This window comes from Hesperophylax consimilis, chromosome 13, assembly GCF_061612785.1.
Source record: "Hesperophylax consimilis isolate HC1 chromosome 13, BYU_Hcon_1.0, whole genome shotgun sequence".
Classification (NCBI taxonomy): domain Eukaryota; kingdom Metazoa; phylum Arthropoda; class Insecta; order Trichoptera; family Limnephilidae; genus Hesperophylax; species Hesperophylax consimilis.
Window position 1 is genome coordinate 35111682 of NC_142848.1, and position 26379 is coordinate 35138060.

The 26379-nt window shown below is 34.1% G+C and overlaps 1 protein-coding gene across 3 annotated transcripts in view; it reads left to right on the forward strand.

Annotated features, from left to right (window-relative positions):
* Positions 1–5145: 5145 nt before the first annotated feature.
* Positions 5146–26379, forward strand: part of Taz (tafazzin, phospholipid-lysophospholipid transacylase) — a 30175-nt gene continuing 8941 nt past the window's right edge. The window contains exons 1-3 of one of the 3 annotated variants that reach the window (XM_089639063.1): positions 5146–5526; positions 16456–16479; positions 19039–19164. In XM_089639063.1, coding sequence (XP_089495189.1) covers positions 5412–5526; positions 16456–16479; positions 19039–19164 — 265 coding nt within the window. In that variant the 5' untranslated portion in view covers positions 5146–5411. Of the gene's footprint in view, positions 5527–16455; positions 16480–18672; positions 19165–26379 lie in introns of those variants that run through there. The other 2 variants (XM_089639065.1, XM_089639062.1) reach the window with 2 other exon arrangements.

Below are 26379 nucleotides of genomic sequence, written 5' to 3' on the forward strand. Positions count from 1 at the left end.
TGATGTCCGGTTAGATGTTCTGGACCACTAAGCTACGTCGGTTTATTCCCAACCCGCATAATAATTCAATATGTACCTACAAGTATTTCAATCGACAGTTATTTTTACTCGGGAGATATTTTCAATTTGTATGGATATTTCAGGCAAGTAATTAATGCTTATAATTATTTGTGTATGTAGGAAGGTATCTGTTTTCTCTATATTATTACAAGCTTTAAAAAACATTTAAAACAGGAAGCGTTGCATGTGTTAGGGTGAACGGTGGTTTTACGGGGTGGTTTGATATCACAAAAGGTGTTAAACAAGGCTGCGTAATGTCACCGTCGTTATTCAATCTATACATGGATAATTGTATGCAAGAATTTAAAGATGTGGGATTGGGAGCGAATTTGAGTAATCTGTATGTTGCCTGTTGTATGCTGATGATGCGGTGCTGATTGCTATTATTATAGATGATCTACAGTCTCTCGTGTCTAGGATGAACGAAGTATGCATGAAGAATGAGTTAATAATGAATTTAAGTAAGTCTAAAGTAATGGTGTTTGAAAGAGAGAGTACGAAAACTGTGTATACACAATATAGTTGTGAATGAGGAATACTTTGAGCAGGTGGATGGGTTTGTGTATTTAGGAAGTATGTTTACGAGAGATGGGAAGGCTGACAGAGATATTGAAAGAAGGGTAAATGCAGGTAACTCCGTTAATGGAGGACTGCACGCAGTTGGTGTTAACATTTTTTTTTCCAAAGAAGCGAAGTTAGCAGTCCACAATGGAGTGCTGGTACCTACCCTGATGTATGGAAGTGAGGCATGGAACTGGCAAAGAAAGGATGAAAGTTTTTGATTTCTGTTGAAATGAGATCCCTGAGGCGTCCTCATCCTCAAAGAGTGCAAGGCTGATGTAAGCGTAATGAGTAAGATTAAGAAAGGGACGCTTAGATGGTTTGGGCATGTAGAGCGAATGAGCGAAGATAGGAGTGTAAGGAGGATATATGGTGCAAATGTGAATGGTAGCAGAAGTTGGGAACGCCCGAGGAAGACATGGCACGATCAATTGAATCAGATACTCGAGTCGGGCCATGTCAAGAGTCAGAATAATAGAAGAGTATGTATGAGACGACGTATGAATGTGAATGAGGCAAGGAGTGTGTGCCAAGACCGAGTTGTTTGGCGGTCCGTCCTCTCTGCTTACCCCTGAGGGAAACGGCGTGATGGTTAGTTAGTTAGTTTTAAAAAATATTGATCCTTGACCCCATAGACTAATATTAGACTTGACCCTCATATCGACGGTCAAGTTCAAGACTGTTACTGATGCTTCAAAATGATGAGACGCTAATCAACTTTTTATGTAGGTTACCAAGGTAATTTCAGTAAGGTTCAAAATAATCTCCAAATAGTAAAAAAAATAGTATATTTTGATAGGATTTCACTATCATTTAGATCATTTCTTCGGGAACGTTTATATATAAATACGAGTATATAAGAAAGAGCAAATAGTAGTACAAGAGGGAAACTAGTGTTACAAGAGGGAAAACTAGTGGTACAAGAGAGAAACTTGTGGTACAAGAGGGAAACTAGTGGCACAAGAGGGAAACTAGGGCTTGCTGTGTGAGGCTAATGTAAAAAAAAACAATAAAGTTCTTATTTTACTGTCGAAAATATGAAAACTTGTTTAATTTAATTTTCACTTCCTTCAATAAAAATCAATTTCGATGTCATCTGCCGCCAGGCGTCCCGTGACGACTATTGTACTATAGGTACTATACTATAGTGTCGTTTTGTACTGACTCCCTGGGTACTAGAGTATCTAGCGGTTATTAGATCGGTGCGACAACCTTGTACCAATTATATCATTTATTCACTTGCTATTTTCTTAAATGACGGCCGGTGTTGATGGCTGACCGCAACCAACGCTCAGCGGACTATCATTGGGCGATTGCACCAACAGGGGACCTGCTTACTGTCACTTGGAATTGGGCACTGGAGACCTCTCGTAATAATTACTGTGCATAGGAAGAGAACAGCTTTATTAAATTATCGGAAGTTATGAAGGTGCTGATTAACATATAGCGGCATTATATATTTTTTTGACAGAGGGCCATTCTCTTCAGTCTAATTTGTTCGCTTTTGGGAACAGCTCATATTACGGTCTCAGAGAAATCGTTGTATTTCTCTTACTGTAGGATGAGAAATAATATGATCAAAGCGGTGTTAAAAAGAGAAAACACCACGCTTTATATTCAAAGCTAGAATTCAACCACAGAAGAATTAAAATGTACACCCCTATGAAATCAAAAGTTCCGACCGAAATTTGGAAAAAAATGAATTATTTTTATTTGAAACTACTAAAAAGTGGGAAAAAACAACAACAGAGTTTCGTTTCTTTTTCCTTTCGAGTGAAGTAAATTTATTTTTATTATTATTTTATTTTTTTTAAAAGAAAATCAAACATTCGCGGGTTACGAATAACCTGACAATATTTGAAAATCTCCTACTACTACCACAGTAAGCTGAAAATGTTGCTTGTGTTGTGATGGAGGACTTAGCCAGCCGAGGAATTGAACACACTACGCCTGGGTGGGACCCAAACGCGATGTCAACTCGGCCACCGACCGGTCAGATATATTATTGTTTAGACGAAATTTAGACATAGATATATTATTGTTTAGACGAAAAAACATACTGTGAGTCGTTTTTTAAATCTTTTTTTATGTTTGAATAAATATTTATTTATTCAAACATAAAAAAGTATCGTATACATATTATCACTTATAAAAACAGTACCTATTTAGTTTTCGAATACGTTCGGAATTACTCTATTTTGTTATTGGTGCCCTTTTTTACTCATTTAAAGTACGCTCTAGCGTGTTTAAATCGCACTTTATGGAACGCGCGTTTTTTAAAGTTACCATGGCAACATCAACAAATCAACAAAATGTGAAGTCTAAATGTCAATTGTGTTTTTCATTTCCATGACAACAAGATATTGTGATGTCACATCACGAATTCATTAATAGTTCTTATTTCCAAATTTTTAATAATAATATCAATATTTATAAAGTGTACCAATAAAAAAAATAGCGTAAAGTATTCGTGGATAACTGGTCTTTAAAACACTTGCTTTATTTCGAGCACTCGGCTACGCCGTCGTGCTCGAAAAATCGCGCGTGTTTTAAAGACCTGTTTATCCACTTATACTTTAATATACTATTTTATATTTTATTGGAAAGCCGAAATACTCTGACCTCCTGATAGCAAGAGGCCTAATGTGTCAAAAATATGTCATTATTTTAAAAACAGATCAAAATTTTTATTTTGTTCATTTTTTCCCATTTGTAAAAATCCAAATCACAAATTAACGGATACAATATTATAAAAAAACCACAAAGCGTGTTTTACCGAGACGTGTGTTAAATATACAAAAAAAAAAAAATAACCTCGGGTAACTGCTTGGAAGGTGGAAGGCATCTACGCTAGCCATTTATTAGTCCACCAACTATTGTAAGTAAGTTTATTGTATGTACGTAGTCTTTAATTTCTAGACTGTAATTTACTGCGGCCCATGTATACATATAATATGTTATGCTTACCTAAATATTAACTCGAAGATGAGACAATACCCTAAAATAAAGCCAGAATCTTAAAGACGTAAGTGAAGCAGTCGTGCACAAAAATATGCGACGCATGGCCATGTGTATTGGACAGACGTGCTGTTGCATTGGCCCCATCAAATCTCTAAAATAAAGCGACAAGTGATGAACTCGTGTAAAACAACAATCAGCGCGCGGCGTAATGGATGGACCTACGGTCGACTTTGCCCTAGCATGCCTAGAAAAGCAATCTTTCCGCGGGGTATATTTTAATTATTTCTGATGAACGTATTACTGAATTCTCAAATGTTTCTAGAAGGATCTCTCGGGAAAATACTAATTCATCTTTTAGAAAAATAAAATCTGGTGCTTACCGCTAATTTTATGGTTGAAAAACGTTTTTTTTATATAAACCGCTTTACATAAAATATTTTAATGGCAAGGTCATATTTTCATTAAACTTAAATATAAATACCTTACATCCGTTGGGATCCCTCTACAAACATTTGATATTTCAGTAATAATTTAATCAGACATAATTCAAGTATGAGTGTAGAGCAATCCCCCGTTATTATAGTATTGGATAATAGCATGTTTTTTCTTGATTGGAGAATGTAACAGAGAATGTAAATATTATGAATTATGAATATAATTTGTAAATAAATCGCGACTGTGTAAAAAATAAAGCAGTTAAATATATTATTAACCACCGACACTAAAACCTAGTGACCGCTGAACTTGTAACAAATAAAAATAAAATAAGACCATTTCAAAACAATATGTTGGTACATCGAGATTATTTTTAATTACCCAAGACAAAATTAAATTACTTTGTCATTTGAGAAATGAAACGTCACATATTCAAATACAATGTAGATATTATGTAAGCACCTACAAAATAAAGAACTAAATTCCACGTGACCTAAAAAGATATTTATAAATCTGCCCATACAGAGTGTACATTCTAATCATGGTAAGCTTTCGACAATGTCAAATAAATAAGAACTCAATAAATTAATAAAACGTTATTGCCTATAATTGTCTATAATGTGCTATAAGTAGATTTACCTCAGAATTTAATAAACACCGGGAACTTAATATTTTTTACAAAGTCAGTAATGATCGATCCATGGATTGATCGTTCATTCAATATTATAACATTAAAAAAAAAAACAATATTAAAGTTGGAGAAAATGAATAGTACCTTACCTAACTAATCAAAATCAATGTAAAGGTTGGGCAAATTACGCCACACGGTACTTTGGTAATAATATACACACAGGCGGCCTCGATAAAAACGATCCAACACCGCAATCACATTTGTTATTTAATCTTCGTCGAATACCCACGTATCAATAGCCTTCCTGCGCGTATTTCATTTCATAATAATACAATATCTGCGACATTTGCGTAAAAAGGAACAGCGGCATTTGTTCCGCGTACGACTTTCATAATACGAAGGAAAACTTGTTTTGTTCGGAGTTCGGACGTCAAAAGTCAAAATCATTCAGTAAAGCGCCGTACCATCGCAGCCGGTGCGCCATTATAAATCCACAATGAAAATAATAAACATTTAAATAAACAAATAAAAATTAAATTGTAAACAAGTGAAATTTATCGGTGAACAGCGCAGTTTTCGAAATAGAGCGGCAAGTTGATGACATCTGTGTTTCCTTCGCGAAGTTCCGAGTGGTGTGAAGTGTGAAGTTATTTACATTTGCGATATATTATCCAAATTATGCCTTCGTTCGCGCTGGCCGTACGAAGTGTCAAATAATAGTGAACATGTTGGTGATTTTGTAAATTAAACTGTGCTTTTAAAAATGACCTACGACATAAACTGGATAATTCCAAAACTGCGAAAACCTGGCGCGTTTTGGAATTGCGCCAGTAGCCTCACCATTGCATTTGTTGGAATTGTTACGAAAGTTATTACAGGTTAGGATTTCATGTTCTTGTTTCCTCGTATTTACGTAATCCAGTGTGCTAGCCTGCGGAATGCACCATGAATAATAATATTATATTCATGAATACATTAACTTTTAATTAATTATGTTTACAGTGTTATCGTTTTCTTGAATTTTTCACCCCGGCGATTGTTTCATTTGAAAAAAAAATGAAAACTCGAATGACAATACAATGCAAGACAAAGATACAAATAAATTACTGAGCCTGACTGACATTTCAACTTAATTAAGCTGAGAATAAACTTCTGTCGTATGATATTTTAAAACTGGGAGCAGTCTACTTTACTTTCTTCACTAACAACATAACTTCTCTCGAAATCATAATTATATTATTTGAAATGATTTTCCCTTTCCATCAAATCAAATATTTTAAATGATTGATTATAATCCCTAAAATCTGTTTTTCTAACTGATTTTCCTTGTCAATTCAAGGTTGATTAATTGACAATTGATAAAACTGCCATTCACTCAATACTGTATAATATTTGAAGTGGACTAAGATCCAAACCTTGCAAATTATTGATAAGTTTAATTCTGAATGAAATTATGGATGTTAATCGCTGGCCACGCTTGATACGATCTTTTTTAAAACAAATACTTTTGATTCACCTTAATTACTATAAAAGACAACTATCTGCATTTGGAATTTTTTTATTTTAACATTCTAATTTTCATTTATAAAATGAAAATTCTCTTTAGTTGTATGGAATGACAGCCATTTAAAATAATTTAATTAATAGTAACCAGCATCTCGAATATTTACTTAAAATATAACACAGCTATAATAATATAATTGAAATTGGTTGAATTTAAAATTCAATGTAGGTATTCTGAAGAATAAATTTTATCTCGATCGTTTGATTTTATCTGTGAACCTTTGCAAAGGTTTCCATTCTATGTAATCTGTTTTATAAACAGTGCAATGCATAAAAAAATAGAGGTATTGTTAATTATTCAAATCATCAAAAGTTATACCACAAAATTGACTCCAAATACGATGTTTCCTGCTTGTAATGCGAGTTCTGGACACCATGTGTAAAAACTAATTACTTTTGGTTGTAACAAAAAAGAAACAGTTTATTTGACAATTAAAAAAATCTGTGTCGCTCTGGTGGTAGATCACCATCCAGGATCAAAACGTAGCTTGAAATGGTTTTAGCCGTGATTGGTGACCAGATCTGATTAGCCAGGTACTTCCCAACCTTCGTCTTTCACTCTCACTCCTTACTTCTCCCTCCTTCTTACTTCTCACTCCCGTCAGGTTCAATTGGTTGGAGATACCCACTGGCTCGGGGCAGTAGGGACTCTTGAACGGTATTATTGTTGTTGTACGGAGCAAAGAAGGTATTTGGCGACTTAGGTAGATTACAAATAAATAAATAAACTTGTTTTATGTGAAACCGTAAAGAGTCTGCTCCCAACCGTGAGACTATGGCATCCCCAAATGGGGTATGTTGTGAAGCTGAAGGTAGTGGGGAGGGGGAGGAGATGGGGAAGAGGATGGTGGGGAAGTACCTGGCTATTCAGATCTGGCCACCAAACACGGCCAAAGCCATTTCAAGCAACGTTTAAATTTTGCGTGGTGGTCTTACACCAGGGCGATACTGAGAATATCGTCCACTCTGAAACTTTATAATATTATTTTCAATGATTAATTTGTGTTATTTCTCACAAACAAAATTTACTTGCACACGCCGGGATTTGAACTCGCGACCTCCAGCTTGCTATAAGCAATAGAGCCTTACCCTTTGACCATGGCGGCCGTTAAGAACATTGAAAACATAATGAAGGAAAAAATTAATAAAACAAAAACAGACCGCCCATCACTTTGATATTTGATGAGATCAGAAGACAGATGTATGCTCTTGCGCCCTGGAGGTGATTTTCTCACAGAAACGGCGCTACAAAAATTATTATAATTCCGTTATTATCTAATTGCTTATCTAGAGAATTTTGGAAAAATTCTGTCAAGCGAAGATTTAGTTTTTTTTATGCATAACATTTATTGTGGGACAGATTTATAAAGACTTTTTTTCTTATTAAATTACCCCAAGATCTGATCAGTTTGATAATGCCTTTGGAAGGCAAAACAGCTGTCACATGTAATAATTATTATGGCAGAACTTATTTACAAATGAAATTTTAAAAATTTATTAAAAATATATAAAATTAAAATGGAATTATACAAAATAAAACTAAAAAAATTGTTATTTGTACTTTTTGGTTTGTTATTGCTGTGGTTTTAATAAATTAATATTAAATAAATCTATTTTGTTAAGATGTGTACTTGAGTTGATTTACCTTTGGTGTGCCGATGTAGCCTTAAGGATACGGCATCCAGCATTACATTTTTTATGGATTATCAGCGGTTTAAAGTCTTTCAAAATGCATAGACGCAGCTCCAAAATTTTTAAAAACAATGGATAAAGTTTAAAAAAAAATCCTAATCCTCCAATCGAAACACTTTTTTTTGGGTCTTCTATGTGATGTTATTCGCCAGTTTCTCTCGCTTGTACCTGAATTTCCGGACACTGTATAAACAGTACACCATCAAAATTTGAATTAACAGATTCTGTACTTTGGTTTTGTGACTACAAAAGCATTGAATGACTGTTTACAACCTTTTTTGACCTCTTTTGTCATATGCTAGGGTCCTAAGATTAAATTACCAGATGATTGCACTTTGTATCAACTTGTTTATATATCTAATTATTATATCTGATCATTGTGCCATCATTAAAAATAAAGTACAATAGGCACAATCGTCATAATGTAATAATGACTTTGACTTGCATACAAACGATTTGACTTTTTACAATTGTGATAAACAAAACATCTCAAAAGTTCAGTGGAAAATGCTAAAGGTCAATACATCGTTCGATCAGTACATATATTTAATACGTGGTGCAATCCGTACATATATTTAATATGTGGTGTAATCCGTACATATATTTAATATGTGGTGTAATCCGTACATATATTTAATATGTGGTGCAATCCGGACATATATTTAATACATGGTGCAATTTGTACATATATTTTTGTAAAAATGATTATTATTATTTTGTTATTTATTTTTATGGATAATTTAAATTGCTCGATTCTGGTGAAATCCCTGATGATAGCCAACTTCCAATTGGAGAGGGCACCAGAACAAGGCGAAGATGACTAAAAGCTATTAACCCTTGAAATGCCAGCGAATCCACCTTGGATTTGCTAGTATTTCACTGCACTTGCCTCGATTTTATAGTATTTTGAACCTTACAAAATTATCCTCGCGTACTAAAGTAAATTTTATTCGCTTGGCAAGGAAATAATGTATCTTTCATTTTCAAAAGTCATAGATAAGCCATTGTATTTATTTCTGTGGCCTCATATTATGACCTATTTTTATCGGGAAGGATGCTTATTTAGCTGCAAAATATAATAAAACTCAAGAATATTTTTGTATTTCTTCATTATATATATTTTTTTTTAATAATATTAGAGACAAAAAAACTCATTTATTGACTATAAGAAGTTATCCTGGGAATACTACAAATGATAGATATATACGATTTTTATAAATATACAGGGTGTCCGGAGATCAAGTTCACTAACTTCGGGAGGCGATTTTAAATGATGGTAGAAGTAAAAAAGATGAATAATTTTTTCGAAATTCCATTGTTTTTTTCCCATTCAAAAATATTTTTCAATATAAACACTTCAACTTATTTAACTGAAAACTACCTTAATACGTTGGTAAAAAAGTTGTTCACCGTTTTTACTCGCATAATCATGTAGAATCACCTCCTCATGTTAGTACTCTTTACATTGCTCTTTACCCTGTATGAACTCATTATTTGGTATGAAGGTTCAATTTACAAAATTGCAAAAAACAGGTAAGTTATTACGAAAATAGTATCAGGTGGCGCATGGCGGGTCGCTCAGCATTTTAGCTGGCATACTAAGGGTAAAGGAACCTATTTGATGTACTATGTTGTCGTTTGTTTTTAATTTTATGTGAATTCTGCACAAGAGTTGCAACTATTCCCATCTGTTCGAAGCCAATGAGACTATGGCATCCCCAACAATTGGGATACATTGTGAACCGGAAGGAAGTAGGGAAGAGAAGTAGGTGTGAAAGAGGAAGGGTGGGAAGCACCTAGCTATTCAGATCTGGTCACCAACTGTTTCAATTCTGAATGGTTGTCTGGCAATTGTGAGAATATCTATCACCCTTCACAAGTGTTAAGACAGTTTTACGGTTCCTGCAACCATTTGCATAGAATGATCTTATTAATTATGTATGTAAAAAGTGAATACTTACAAACTTTCGTTTTCAATGTGAATTATTCTTTTGTCACCGATCGGAAAATGTTTACGAAACGAAAAACTTACAGGTCAAAGTATTTTTAATCTATTGTACTTTCAGGTAAAAACTGAAATCGCAATTGAACTCGCTCTATTGAATTGTGTAAATTTATTCAATGCCGCGTCTCAGTGACCTCCTATCACACAATTTAATGAAACCATTGACAGACACCGATAGGTTTCGCTAAATGACATATTGTTGTGTCACATTGTGGTTTCCATTATAAGCATTATTGCATTTAATGTGACTGTATCTTGCATTGAAATGCGCTTAACGTGAAGTATTTATTCAGTTTAATTTTCATAAATAAACCTTTGAAATTAGAAATATCCATAGACATTCGAATTGATAGACCAGCCAATCAGGGAAAAGGGAACAAACCAAGTAGCGAAGAGCACGGGAGGCGGGGTTTCCCTTTCTGTGATTTTCAAAAAAGAAATCAATTTCCAAACCTTTGGATTATTTTAGCTAACTTTACTAGTCTGGTTATTTCAATGTGCACTCTTCGGCTGTCAGTGCACGACTGATGTTGTAGTTTATTCAAAGCATTCTCAAACTCTCCTGTGCCTTAAAGTTGGTCACACGATTTTCCTGCAGCTTTTCGAAATGATACCCAGATTTCACGTTACGGCAAGTCTTTCAATTTGGATGTCTATGGAAATATCCCATTTTTAATGGTAAATTTCATAGTTGTTCACACATTACACTTTGAATTAGGTTGTTTTAGGTCTAAATTCCATGCAGGACCACTTCCACTTTTTTTTTCTAATTAGTGGAAGCTTGTTTAGGCATGTAGAGTAGGTGAACGGAGAAACGAAAGTCAAAATAATATATCTATCATGCAAATCATAAAGAGTACAAGTCAAAAACAACAACTTTTCAGGAGAGCGATTTCAAATTTATAAAATTTTTAGTACTTCTATTGGGTGATTGAATAACAAATGCCTATTTTTAATTGAAATATATTTTTGAAATTTTTTATTTTATATTGTCCCAGAGATTAAAATATATTATATATTAGATAGATACTATTTATGTGTATAAGTATATATTAAGTGAATGATAGAAGAAGTCAGGTAGACGTGGGAAACACACCTCTAAAAAGTGATGAAACATAAACTAGGTTAATACTTACCTATGTAACCTATTTAACCTAGTTTTTGCTTTTTCATGACTTTATATCACTTTTTGTAGGTGTGTTGAACTTTTTTTTTTTTTTTTTTTTTTATAGTGAATACCTCACAAGAGTCCCAACTGCTCCCGTCTGGAGCCAGTGAGACTATGGCATCCCCAATTGGGGTATGTTGTGAGACTGAAGGTAAGTGGGGAAGGGAAAGAGAAAGGTGGGGAAGTACCTGGCTATTCAGATCTAGTCACTAAACACGGCTAAAGCCATTTGGAGCAACGTTTCAATTCTGAATGGTGGTCTTACACCAGGGCGATACTGGTAGTATCTTCCACTCTGGAACGTGCCGCAAATATACTATATATTATTTTAATTAATTAATTGTGAAATAACACAAATTAATCAAATAAAATTTATTTGCGCACGCCGGGTTCGAACCCGCGACCTTCGGAATGGCAGTCCAATGCGTTACCACTGGACTATGCCGGCCGTCAAAAACTGTCAAGAACTGTCATTTTGATAAGATATCCGGTCACCATGTGGAAGATATATCAAGTGATTGGGTATTTTCACTGATTATTATTTGTATTCTTGAAAAAAATTACAATAATGAAATTACTTTTATTTTATTTTTATGTTGATTTCAAACGATTTTAAATTTCCGCTCCGTCTCGTTCCAGCAGCAACGTTCAGATGAGACAGAGCGCGTACAGCATGATACGTTAGGTTAGGATCCGGTTGTATCGATTGGCGACGTTCGATAGAATTTTTTAATTTATTTGTTTTAATTGAAAAAAAATATGTCACCGGACAGCAAAATGATATCTACACCTTTATTACAAATAATCTCAGGAATGGTTTGTTAAAGTATGTTGAGTACGTCATGTTACACCCTGTATAATAGGTATGTTTGTGGTCTGTTCCATAATGCTTGATTCTCTCAGTATGATTCTCTCGTGGTCAAAAACAACCATTCAGAATCTAAAAAATGTTTGAAATGGCTTTAGCCGTGTATGATGACTAAGTTTGAAAGGCCAGGTAATCCCCATCTTTCCTCTTCCCCATCCCCTTCCCTTCCCATTCCATTCAGCCTCACCACACACCCCCAGGGCCGGCCCTGTACCAAATGGCACCTGGCGCCGGTAAAATTCTAAAGGGCGCTGTGTTAGTCGTTAGGTTATTATCACTGCCTTGGGTCCTTGACGTCTTGACAAGTCGGCGCCCCCCCAATTGGCAAAATAGATACAATAAGTAAACACAGATTTTGTAATGACTCCTGTAACCTAACAGAAGATATACGTAAATAAATAATCCCATGTGTAACTTTCCATCGATTTAAATAGATTGCTACTGAACATACAACTTTGTGTGCATTTGCCTCAAAGTAAACAAATATTGCTTCCACGTGAATCCCTTTCATGTGGCTATTGATCTTTTTAATCTTGTAAATAACTTTATCACACATTTAGAACTTATTTGCTTATAAAAAATGTATAATCTTATAATATTATTCTTTGTTCTATGTTAATAATTTGAAATGCATAACGTGTTGTTTTATTGATTAGACATAAGATGTCTCATCTTTGATAAAGATTTTTTCTACGCATTTGACTATGTTTTTGTTTTGTTGAAATGGTTAATTGTAAATAATTTGATAGGAGAAGATTTTTTAACTCTCAGCAATACTTGAAGAGTACTCCAGAGTGGTAGATACTTTCAGTATCACCCTAGTGAAGGACCTCCATTCAGAATCGAAACTTCGCTTGAAATGGTGTTGGACGGTCTTTGTGATCGCGGAGTAAGGCTCTCGACTAGCAAGCTGGAGATTGCGGTTTCAAATCCCGGCGTGCGCAAGTAAATTTTTATTTGATCAATTTGTGCTATTTCACAATTTGCTCGTTTAAAATAATATGTAGTATATTTTCGGCACAGAGTGGAAGATACTCTCAGTATCGCCCTGGTATAAGACCACCATTCAGAATTGAAACATTGCTTGAAATGGCTTTGGCCATGTTTGGTATCAGATCTGAATAGCCACCTTCCTCTTACCCATATCCTTCCCTTTTCCACTGACCTTCCTCTTCATCATCCACACTTCCTTTAGCCTCACAACATGAGAGTCTTTAAATGAGTTTTATAACTCGTAGGGATTGCTCTCTGCAGCAAGAAATACAAATAATAATCAAACTTTAAAAAACATTGTGTTTGCCTTATTTCCACTGCTTTCAGACAGTTTGTCTAGTTCGTTTTTATCCAACAGACCAAAATGTAAATCAGGAGAAATAGCGCTTCATAGTTTTTTTTACAAAAAACGCAAATACAATGAAAATGCTAAGCTTACTAAAATGATTTAAAGTGATAGAAATTATTATTTTTATGTAAAATTCGTTACAAATGTTTAAAATTATGCAGAAAACACTTTTTGAATTTGGATGTAGGACAAAGTGTTTGATAAACACGCTCAAAATGTTGTTTAATATTGGTGGACTTAAGACAAACTGCATCTTGAAAATGTTTTTTTTTTTTTTTTCACTTGTATCGTATAAATAAATGCTTTCTGAAAACAACTACACACTTAACTCAATTTCGCCAAAAATGGTCTGTTGGACAAAAACGAACTAGAGCGACGAGTTGTGACCTGTTGGGGATAAAAAATAAAATAATAATAACTACATACGAGTTTTATTATCTCTTGTACAATGTGAAAAAATATCTGTGGTGGTAAAATTTTACAATCAATGCATTTTCGTAATAATTATTCCTCTTGTCTACAGTGGACTGCCGAGTTGGTATACAGAATGTTAATAGACATACCTGAACTTTACTTAACCCTTTGGAGCCAGAGCCCAGCAATTGCAGTGTTGAAGAACTGTGCTCACGCACGTCACGAAGCACTGCAATTCGACCTTATACGTTAATTTTGCCTTTGGATATTACTTCTGCCGGGTTTGTTAAACACAAATATCAAAATGTCACTTTATCAAGTATAGTATTGTCTTCATGTTTGCCTTAACAAAAATGTCACTTTATCGAGTATGGTATTGTTTTCATGATGGCCTTAACAAAAATGTATTTTTTTTTATTAAATATTTTGGCTGGCTCCTACGGGTTAACCAAAGTAATTCCTGACATTATTTGAAATGAAATAAAGATTATGTCTCCGGTGATGTTTTTTTTTTTAAAAGAACAAAAAATCTTTCACACGTCGTCACTGGGCACTCAGTCGAATAATCACCCAACTCCCCATCCCGACTTTAACGATTGGATAGTTTAATTTTTAGTTAAAAAAAGTCATTTTTTACTCCAAATAATCTTAGGAATCAATGGTTAACTTAACCTTTTGAACGCGTTAATTTGCTCCGTTTTATCTATACCCGTACGCGGTACATATTTTCAAATACCTATGCACGCAATTAAATGTCAAATTATAGCATTCTGGCATGATTTATTGGACTATATAGACAGAACAGATTATTCTCCACAATATGATAACAAATCCTCGTGTGTCAACACTCTTAGATGTTTATAAAAACAAAAACATAAAAATTCATACAAAGACGTACCGTATCTTTTGAATGTGGTCCCGCCATTCACTCGGCGTGTGTGTACTTAGGCCACTGCGTTGATAGACACAAGTGGGACACCATGAGCATTTTTTGTTTTGAAACCTTTTTCTAAAACTGGACACTTAAATTTTATGTCACTTAATATAAAAACAAAATTGAACTAACGCCATCTGCTGACAAAATTGTAAACTATAGCACTCGAAGGCGCAAAGAGGCTCACTTGATTATCGATGTTTTTTAATGAAATACAATTTTATTTTCGAGAAATTCTTGTAGATGTCAGCATCGCGATAGTTCTACGAATGTTCAAGCGAGCGGGAAATAAATTTATGTCAAAAGACCGCTGGAATATCGGCATTCAAAGTTTCCGTATCAATTGTTGATACAGCCGCGTGTGAGTATGGACTTTTTGCCGTAACAACAGTTGATACGGCCGCGTGCAAAGGGTTAAGTAGGGTACCTACGTCTCTTAACACCCTGTATAGTCTGGGTGTTATGATGTGTTTTCATTATAACATTTATTAGAAGGATTGATATAAAAATATATATATATAAATGAAATACTTTGTTTGCACCACTTTTGATTAATATATAATTTACATAATCAAAATGATGCTACAAAGCAATTTTAGTCTGGGTGTTGTGATGTGTTTTCATTATAACATTTATTAGAAGGATTGACGTAAAAATATATATAAATGAAATACTTTGTTTGCACCGCTTTTGATTAATATATAATTTACATAATCAAAGGATGCTACAAAGCAATTTTACAACTATAAAAAAAATATATAAATTTGTTCTGCATCAGAGTGGGACGACTTTTGCGAATGTTTCAAGTCTGGAACCCGTCGATATAAAAAAAGTTATGCATAAATTTGTGTAAATTACTTCACTTAGTTAGTAATTAGTAACTTAAAAAGGTTTATTTGTACTTTGTACCAGTGTGGAAGATACTCTCAGTAGCGCACTGGTGAGAGACTAGTGAAATTTAATGATATTACTGTCGTTATTAACATTGTCGTTTTGTTTCCTCCCTCATTTCCTTTCAACTCACTGTCATAGTTGCACTGGCTCAGGGTCCCATATATTTATTGTGTTTTTGGTTGCATAAAAAAATCTCATTTTGTTAAATTCACCCGTAACAAATTTATATGAGTACCATTTTAAATCACAGAGACCTCGAAAATTGATTTACTAATTGATTGGTGTGTGTGCATGAATATTATCATAATTTTTTTTCCACTGGTAAGACCAAGTTGCAATTTTTTAAAGTAAACTGTGAAACTAATTTTCCTGATTAATGGTACTAAAAGTTACTATGTTTAAAAAAAAAATTAAAACATAGTGACTTTTCCATTAGAACTTCTCTAAACTTTGTACTGATATAGTGAACTTGATTTATTCCTGTACATAATATATAAATCATTAATTTTCATTTTGAAAATTCTCACGGCATTGAAAACCAACTGGAACTGTTAATTTATTAATTTTTTCAAAAAGTAGTGTTCTAAACCCGTCCAAACTACATTATTACAAAACGGTACCTACTGTACCCTTAAACGGGACCGTGTTTTAAAAAAGTACCTACCCATAATAATAAATAGATACCCTTTAAATTATTGGTTAAAAATAGTATCTACCCATTATTACAAAATGTTATTTTTCAACTTGTTCCACAAAGTGCCATCAATGAATTTTTTTAAAAGTACCCTTTTAAATTGTTTTAAAAAGTTCTGCCCCAATTTAGCCTGTATTACGGTACATTTAGTTTTTTTAAGTGCTCACTCGTTTTAGTTATAAATTCGAATAACTACTATTAAGACTGTGTTTTTTCCTTTTTACTGATCGCAGGAATGAAGACGAGAGACCCCCTTGGTATGAAAACTTCAACTCAACTAATACCTAGCCTAGCTGTGTTCTCATGTATTTGTAGCCTAACATTATTTTAGATTTAATCAATAAGTTTTATTTAAAATTAACTTCTAACATAAAAGCGCCTGTCTAAACGCATAATAACCTTTTCTAAATTTCCATATTGGTGTTTTGGCGTCTGCTTGGTTCATCATAAATTAAAAAAAACCATCGATTATAATTGCATTATCTGGGTGCTTACTCTTCAAATAGCTGGAAAAATAAATGTACATACATTACTGTTTTATATATATATGCCTTTGATCATCAACATAAATGTTTTTGTCAATGTTTTTTTGCTTGTGATCTATTCAGCTTAAATACCTGTAATACTGATTTGTTTTTGATTGATTTTTTTACAAAAACGTTGAATGTTTTTTATCTGTAGTTTGACAATGATAGCTCCTTTGTTAAGGCAACGATTTTTATCTACTACGACAAGTTTGCAAATGAAATATGAAATATGATTTTTTAATCTAGTTTTATAATTTTTGCATGCCCACAACTTAAAGTTGATTTCATTCTTATCAAATTAGTTCGTTGTGCAAAGATTAAATGACTTTCTGTCCACATTTCGAAAATACCTATTGTAAGTAGTTTATCTGCATATTCATGACATGCATGAACCAATTTTGAATGAAGTGTGTTACAGTCGATTCCGCTTTATTGGTACACCAGTTTATCAGGACAGTCGGTTATTTGAACCAAAACCAAAGGGACAGTTACCGAATAAAGAAAGTAGTACTAATATATCTGAGACAACATTCCCTTTAATTGGGAAAAGTTCCGATCTGAAGTCGGTGCAAAACATTTCTCAGTGAAAGAATTTTCACATTTATTAAGCAATAATTATTCTCCTGAAATAGTTGAAATACAAATTGAAAGAATAAATGCCGCCGACGGGAATTGAACCTGCAGCCTTCTGGTTGCCGGTCAGCTGCTCTAACCACTAAGCTACGTCAGCTTATTAAAAACCCGCCAAATAATTCAATATGTTCATTAATTATTTTTCATTCAACAATTATCGCTTATTACATTTTTTTTTCACCTGAAAACCAACTTTATTTTTGTGGGAAAGGCTTTGTTAGTTCCGAATTCCCCACTAGATGGCGTTGAGATATATTATATCTTCATTTATTGGTGAAATGTTTTGACGATATTAATATTTTTAATAACAAACTAATGTTTATGAGACAAGTTTTTATGCATAGCATAAGGAAAAAGCGTTTCTTATAAAAATAAAGCTGGTTTCAGGGGAAAAAAAAAGTAATAATCGATAATTGTTGAATGTATGAAGTAATTTTTTGGGTTACTGTTATTTAATTTATTCCTATTTTATGTACCTATAGTTATTATTTTTATTTTAATAATTATTTTTCTATAATTAAATTTTATAAATTTAAAAAACACATTTGAGAGAACTTGAATAAATGCGTTTTTTTCTACATCTCTTAAACTTTGCTTGTTTGGGACAGCCGTTTATTTGAGACAAAATGAGTGAGCCCGATATGTCCCAATTAATTGGAATCGACTGTATTTTGTAATTTTGTCATAAATGAAAAACATTGTTCATCAAAATTTTCCAGATAAACTACTTTACTTACGATCCATCGATAAATTTTAGAAACATGTAGTTTCATAGCCATACCACAAACAAAAATGAATGCTTTTTCTATCAGAGGTTGGACGGCACCGTGACGCTATAAATAATAATGGCATGCTATCAAAAACTGTACATTTTCATAGGCTCTTCAGCCAGGACATTCTTCTTCGACTGGCACTTTGTTATTCTCCAATTTCACTTAGATTGAACAAAGGTAGTATTTAATATTTTTATATTACCTTATTACATTGTGTTCAGTTTCCTGCAGTACCATTGAACACACTTCAATTTTGAAGTATGGCGATGAATTATTACTACCCCCTTACATGGTATTTCAACACCTCTGAGTAAACTGTCAATTAGCGCTACTCATTGAGTAGCATATATTATCCTTGTTTCACTACTGCTGAGTAACTACACCTGTCAAGTGATGCCTGTTTAAACTATTCAACACTCGATCTTACAATCAATGAGTGCTACTGGGTGTGGTGAAATAGTTGTCGGTTTACTGCCACGTTAATGCTATGGTTAAAGTTACTTGGCGGGTAGTTTCTCAACAGCTTACTCACGGGTGGTGAAATTTCGCTAGAATTTTATTCCGCAATAAGATATTCATTAGAAATGTTTGGCATTTAGTCATTATTTTAATTGATAATTGTACTTAGTGGATCTAGATATGATTTGAGATTTTCACTGCCAAAAGTATTATCGTGATTAATTTTTGGGTTATTATGCCATGTTACATTTCCTGATTTTTTACACCTTTGACACTGTAAAGCTGTCCGAAATGTTGGCTAACGAAGGAGGAAGCGCAATATGGAATAATAATACAAAAGTTAAACATGATAGTTGGCAGTGCATCAACTCTTTTGGTTTTAATAAATGTAATTTCTCACAATTTGTCAATAACAATATTGCAGGTTGGCTGAACCAGACGACGGTTCACAATGTGGAGATGATGGAGAGAATGTTCAAGAGGTCGGAATCCACCCCCCTCATCACCATATCAAATCACCACTCCTGCTTCGATGATCCGGGTTTGTGGGGTAAGATATACTAACGAGTTGTGAAGCGCCCTTTGTGGCAGCTGGACGCGTCATGCCGTCTCCAACCGCTTTGTGTTTTTTTAGTATTTTCAAGGGAAACGAGGCAACATCCCTTTGAAGTTATTTTAAAAATCAGTGAATCAACATTTTAAATTAACTTACCAATTAGTAATCAGAACTTAATAATAATGTGACTAGAGAGCAGTGTTTCAAAAATGAATAATCGAAAATTGTGGTAAAAATATTCTAAATTCGCTTAAGTTGAACTTGGGACGAGAATCGATAACTGTAGGTACGCCAGATGTTTTCAATGTTATTCTTGGAAACTCTGAAAGCCCTAACAAGTGCCCAAGGTGATTTATTATCTCGTCCGCCGCCTTTTATTTCGGAACAATGCACCACTAACATAATCACCAGAAACAAGTGTACAAGGAGATGGAACGTCACAGCGGTGCTGCCAAGGTTTGTTATCTATGTGAGGATACTGTGACAGCGCTTAATTAGCAGCAGACACATACCTGGACGGATGACGAACCTCGTGCTGGCACTGTTGGTGGCGCGGTGCACTCTTTCGCTGCAGTAGCTGGTCCAGTTTCCTCACCACCTGGAATTCTTGCTGCAGAGTCTCCATCCTCTACCTTCGTCGAATGTCACAGCGGTGCTGCCAAGGTCTGGAATCCATGAGAGGACATTGTGTCAGCGCTCTATTAGCAGCAGACACATACCTGGAAGGATGACGAACCTCGTGCTGGCACTGTTGGTGGACGCGGTGGACTCTCTCGCTGCAGCAGCTGGTCCAGTTTCCTCACCACCTAGGATTCTTGCAGCAGATTCTCCATCTCCGTGTCACCTGTTTCTGTACTTCATTTTATTTAACTTAATTTCAATTTCAATTTGTAATATTTATATATTTTTTTTGCAATATCTGCATTAACTGTACAGCGCCCCTGAGGTGATATTTCGCAAAAGCGGCGCTATAAAAATCATCCAATAAATAAATAAATAAATAAAGGACAAAGTAAATCGCTGATTCTCTGATTTAAGCTTGATTGTTTATGCATATTGAGTTGAGATACACGAGAAATCTGGTTACCATCTGGTATCCAGCCACTTTATTTACTACCTGTTCAGATGCCGGAGAGTAACCTAATATCAAGTCGAAGACGGTTAGTTGAAAAGTAAATAAAACAAGTAGGCAAAATCAGAAATATTTGTATTTTATCTTAACATTTATTACCATAACCATACCAAACCATGACCGTTTAGGTACTAATGGCAAATTATGGTGAATAAAGACAAGCTTTTCAGAGTTTAGAGTTAATAAAACGTGTAGTAGGCCAACCTGGTCCTTTTCAACGTCTCAAAGACCCAATCGTGTCTGGTTTCGGCAAAGAGGGAGATCAATGACTGTCTGGTGCAATTTGATGGAAGCACCTTCTCCAATAAAGACTCCATTGAAATTCTTGGAGTAAGTATATCAGACCGACTCAAGTATCGGGCTCTATAGAAGCCCTAGTAAATCTGGCTACCAAGAAACTGGGCATCTTGTATAGGGCTAGCAGATTCTTCAACAGTAACCAGCTTCTAACCCTATACAAATCTTAAGTGCGCCCAATAATTGAATTTGGGGGCCACCTCTGGGCTAGAGCCCCACAATACTTGATAAACCTACTTGATTCTGTGCAAAGGAGGGCGGTCCATCTGATTGACAATTCATTGTTAACAGACCGATTTCCATCTCTAATGCACTGTTGCAATGTGGGCATGCTGAGTCTGTTCTACAGGTATTAAATATTTAAAAACTTACTTATTATATTTTTCATAAGCGGAACACGCATTCATAGTTGATATTGGCTTTGAACGAGTTGCCGGATCTGTTTTTCCTCCTTCATACTATCCGGGCTTCGTCAAGACCCGCATTAATAAATCCCTTCCTACAGCCCCTACCTTAACCTGCCTCACAACGCCGCCTAACGGGGTGGTGACATTACTCCCCTTCCTTTACACTGTACAGACAGGGGCGCTCTTGTGAGGTACAAGAGTTTAGTTTTTTTAAACAGCAAAATTACAAGTAGGATACATATGGCTTTGAAATCTTTTGAATACCTCTTAAATAATATTAATATTGCACTTTCCATCTCATCAGCAATGAAATTCGCATCTATACTTGAGACCAGTGGCGGCCGCTGCCCTAAAAAGGTGGTGGTTCACTGACAATCCAAAATAAAAACAATATGACAAAAAGATGGGTAAAAATATTTATTCCACCTACCTTATTTGTAGATAAGGTCTATTCTACGTTGTTTGTGAAGAGCAAAAACTTCTATCACTTTTGAAGTGAAATTTGGGATTGTTTGCAAAAATTATTTTTCAATACTAAGTAGGTACAGATGAAGCATTCAAACGGTCTTGACTCATCGTTTTTTGCAAGAATTATTTAATTCGTTTTAGGGTAGAAAAACACCTTTCGCTTTCCACAGATGTCATAAGTATAGTCGTTTTCGGAGTGTGTGAAGCTTTTAAAAATAATATGTACATGTACATATTATTTTTAAAAGCTTCACACACTCCGAAAACGACTCGACTAAATTATTTTTATAAAAAAGTTGCAAGATTGCCACTGCACCATCGGCGTTAGAGGAATCATCTCTCCCATATATAGCACATTTATCAATTTAAATTTATCTAAAAAGATGTACGTGTTCACTGTTTCATTGAAATCACTTTGAGGAAAGTTTTCTTTATATTGAGTAAAGTGTTCACAATCAAATAATTTTGATGCTAATAAATGGTTGGTAAACTCGAATCTGTCTTTGATCTGTAGTAAGATAATATCACATACTTCGATGCAAGTTGCATAGTTCACCGTTTTATTTCTTTTTGCTTTGGGCTCACCTCTGTTCGGTCTATGGAATCACGAACTGTCTGAATGCATTTTTCAATTAATATTATAATTAATAATTTATTTTCAAACAAACTGTTATTATTTCTTATATATTCGACACTGATTACACTCATTTTTATTTCTTATAAAGTTACAAATTAAAAGGATTAAGTTCAGTATTTAGCTTGATCAAATTACTCGATAAATCAATACCAAAACAATGACAATAATTACGTCACGGCTCGCGATAACGACGCTAGCTGATCTGTGACATAAATCAACTATCTAATCTGTAATCTGTGATCTATTGTCCACTATCGATGAAGTTCGACGAACTTCGGATGTGTTCGTGTAACCTCGGGTCAAGGTTCATCAATCGGTAATCTTCGGCAATCATCGGGTTATGTCGGCTGCGTGTGTCACACGAGAATCAGCTAATCCCTGGTACAAATGGCTAGATTGACGCGCTCGCAGTGTTTTAAAAAATACATACAAAAACGTATTTTCGTCCGTTTGCAAATCTCTGCACACGGCAGATTCGAGCGCCGCGCAGCGGCCATACTTTATACTTGGAGAGATTAAAATCACTCTCCCTGACAATATTCATTGCATTGTATTTGTAAGTAATATTTTTAAATGATTTTTATAGATTTTATAGTCTTCAGTAAGATATTATAAATTAATTTTAGCCATTACAATTTAGATAGTGCTGCACACGAACGCACTATGCGACCAGCCGCCACTGCTTGAGACCCAGGCTCGTCAGATGCCGCCTGATTTATCAGAGCGCACTTACGTTGCCTGTATTCATGGCAGAACTGCGCATTGGTTTTTTGTCCAGGCCCTGTATTTTGCTTGAACTTTGCCCTCACATATCGTGACATTTTAGGAAAATTAGGACCTTTCAAACATTTTGAAAATCACAGGTTCGTATCTTTTGGGTTTTTGAGTTACACACTTGGAGTCCAGGATGAGTTGTAACATACACCCCTCTTGAACCCAAAACTTGTTTCTGAGATAGAGAGCAGTACTGGCATAAACTTTTATCCTTCCTCTTTAAAACCAGACTAAGATGGCGACGTAAGTTTGAAATTAACCCGACATAACCTGTTACTCATTTGTGCGCGATTGTCTTCCTGCAAGAGGTATCATGTCAATAAAACTTTGTATTCTAACTGTTGTTGCTGCCTAATTATTGTTTAGTATATACATATTAAATATCTCTAGTAACTACCAGACGCGGCTCTTGAGTTTAGATTGTGATATATTGTTAAGTTCAAAAAATTCGACGTTATTGATGTTGTTTAGTCAAAAACGATTTTTGTTTTTCCAAAATACTTTTTTTTGTAAAAAGATTTGCAAGATTTGAGTTTGGCCATGCGCCGCAAGGACATCCTGAAAATCTTCATACAAAAAACCAAATTTTCAAAAAAAATAAAATGCTTACGTTTTCGACTACAACAACATCAATAATCATTTTTTTTAAAGCATTTGCAAAAGTAAGGAGCCACCACTAGTAACTAAATATTTAAAACATACATAATCTTTATCTAAAAAAAATTCTGATAAAACAGCAACCAAGGTCTTTTCAGAATGATAAAAATACAATGAATCATATTATTATAACAGTTTGTGTTGGTTTTCATATTAAAAAATGTAATAAATTTTATTAATAATTTCCTGATTAATTTCAATTAATTAGGTGTTCCTGAACCATATAATTGCAATGCTCTTTTTAGATTAAAACATATTTAATTGTCAAAGATAAATAATGGAAATATTTACTCAAAGACTAAACCTCCTATTTCTAATTAAGTTTCTGAAGGTAGATTGATAATTTAACCAATTACAATAATGATTAGTTTTATCTTGTAACTAGTTATAATTACACCAATTCTTCACATTGTTGGCTTTTTGCTATGATAACATTGTGTTCTATCGCCCGCTCATGACACCTTGGTGTTAACTGCTCTCATCCATCCCTGGTCTTCAAAATATAATATCAAACACATTGTAAACAGGTCATTATTGTTTGTTTATACCCAGTAATTTATGAAGTATTAGAAAAATAACATACTAGTAGTCATTATCTAGTTTTAAATTTACATAAATAGCTTATCCATATTTATTGTGTCAATGTCATTCTTATGACGCACATAGTTTATGACGTTTCCCAGTTCACTTTTCTAATGTTGTGCTATAAATACTTTTTTCTTGTGGATATTTGCATTACATGTGTTAAGTTAAAAGTATTTCAATTAATAAAACGAATTCTTAAAATTATTCAGTAAGTGAAATATTATTATTCAGTGTAAGATATAAGGGATGGAAGTTTCGCCCTCTAGTCCAAAACATCCCGAAACATTCTGGAATGTTCGGGAATACTTTCCTGATAAACTTTTAGTAAATTCGTAATCGTGACAATACATTGGTATCTCTAAATAGTATAAAACATATTCACTATCCGCGTCTGTCTGTTTGTTCCTTTAGTTCTTCTAAAACATGATTAACAAACGGGCAGATGCGAAAAGCGACTTTATTTTGTACTATTCACAGCGCCCTTGAGGTGATTTGTCACAAAAACGGCGCTATATAAATTAGCCAAATATTATAGAGATCAGTGGTTGTATTATTAACACACTTCGGATGGGAAAGGTATTTCTACCCATTCGGTCGATTGTTGCTCAAGGACGGGAAGGGTATTTTTACCTTTTGCGCCGGCCGCATTTCAATGGCAGAAAAGACATTTTAAATGTTGTTACATGAATATTATATACCAATCTCTTTGTAAAAGTCCCAACTATATGTACATAATTATTGAATCGTAAAGCAAGTCTTTTTAAAATTTATTTTCGTGCCTTTCGTTTACATCGGTATTTCAACAAAAGGATAATATATTATTTGTTAGTGAAATAATTCAATTCTTTGAATGAGGATTTTTATGACCGTGAAACCCGATTCGAATCCCTTTCTCTGTTCCGCACCCACTCAACTCCTATGTGCAAGGGAGCGAGAGATGTCGGGCGTATTTAAAGAAAGCAGGTATGTGCAAATACCGATAGGCGGACTGTAATAAACAGATTACAAGGTTAATTGAGTTGCATTTCAAATAATATTCGATTTTCGTTCAGTATTTTTATAGTTAGGGTATTCTGAGTTACTACGTAGAAATTTTTATTAAAACAAATTAAAGAAATTCGCACTGGACCTTTATTTTCGCCCGAAGACAGCGTAGCGCCAGCGCAAAAAATCCCCTCCAGAAATGTGTAAACATTGATAAGTATTATATTTTATATGAATCAAGTCAAATGAGGAATGTGAGAGTTGTGTGGAAGGAGATTAGGGGGTTAAAGTGTAGAATGTATGGGTGTTGTAATTAAAATGTATTGCAGATGTAAGAATCCATAGAGTTATTTGTGTTTTGAAAGTATGGAGTTGAGACTTTCGGATTTTAGAAGAAGAAGAAGGTTGAAGTTTTTGGGAGCTAGGTAGGTGAATTGTCTTTATGCTGATGTAGTATGAGGTTTAGGTACATTGTACTGTCGTTTGTTTATATTTCTGGTGGTGTGATTGTGATAGTGTTTTTTTAATTATATTTTTGTACAAGAAATGTATATTAAATGAAGTTGAGGTATATTTGAGACATAATACTTGATAAAAGTCGAATTGAGGGATATATGGTCGCGTCGCTTGTTGACAACACGTATGTATTACTATTTTTTGTGCTTTTTCAGAGGATCAATAATAGTTTGAGTACAGCCACCCCAAATGATAATGCCGTATGCTAATATGGATTGGCAGACAGCATGGTATATTGATTTGAGTGTTGTAATTCAACTTTTTAACCTAGAAACTACCTTCAAATGTTGGAATTTCGAAAAAAGTTATTTAGTTCTCTTCCCTCGAAGTTAGTGCACTTTACCCCCGGGCACCCTGTATTGCTCACTGTTTTCATACTCTCTTTTAAACACCTTTACTTTAGACTAACTTCATTCTACTTAATGTATAAATGAAGTTCTATTTCTTATTAAAAAGGAAGATAATAAAATATTTATTACATTAGTATATATTTATATACTGTCAAATTACCCATCTGGTAACACATCTAATACTTATTTTTTCTTTAATTTTGAAATATTTTGTGTTTGTATGTAGAATTACTTTATGTTTGTGATTACTCTTATGTTTGCTTCACTCAAATGTAAATTGTTAACCTCGATACAGGCTTAGTCCTAGTGAGGATGATTTTTATGTGAAAAAAAATGTGTTTTATGTATAGTGAGATGCAATAAATAAATAATAAAAATTAGTCTCTCTTCCAAAACTGTATT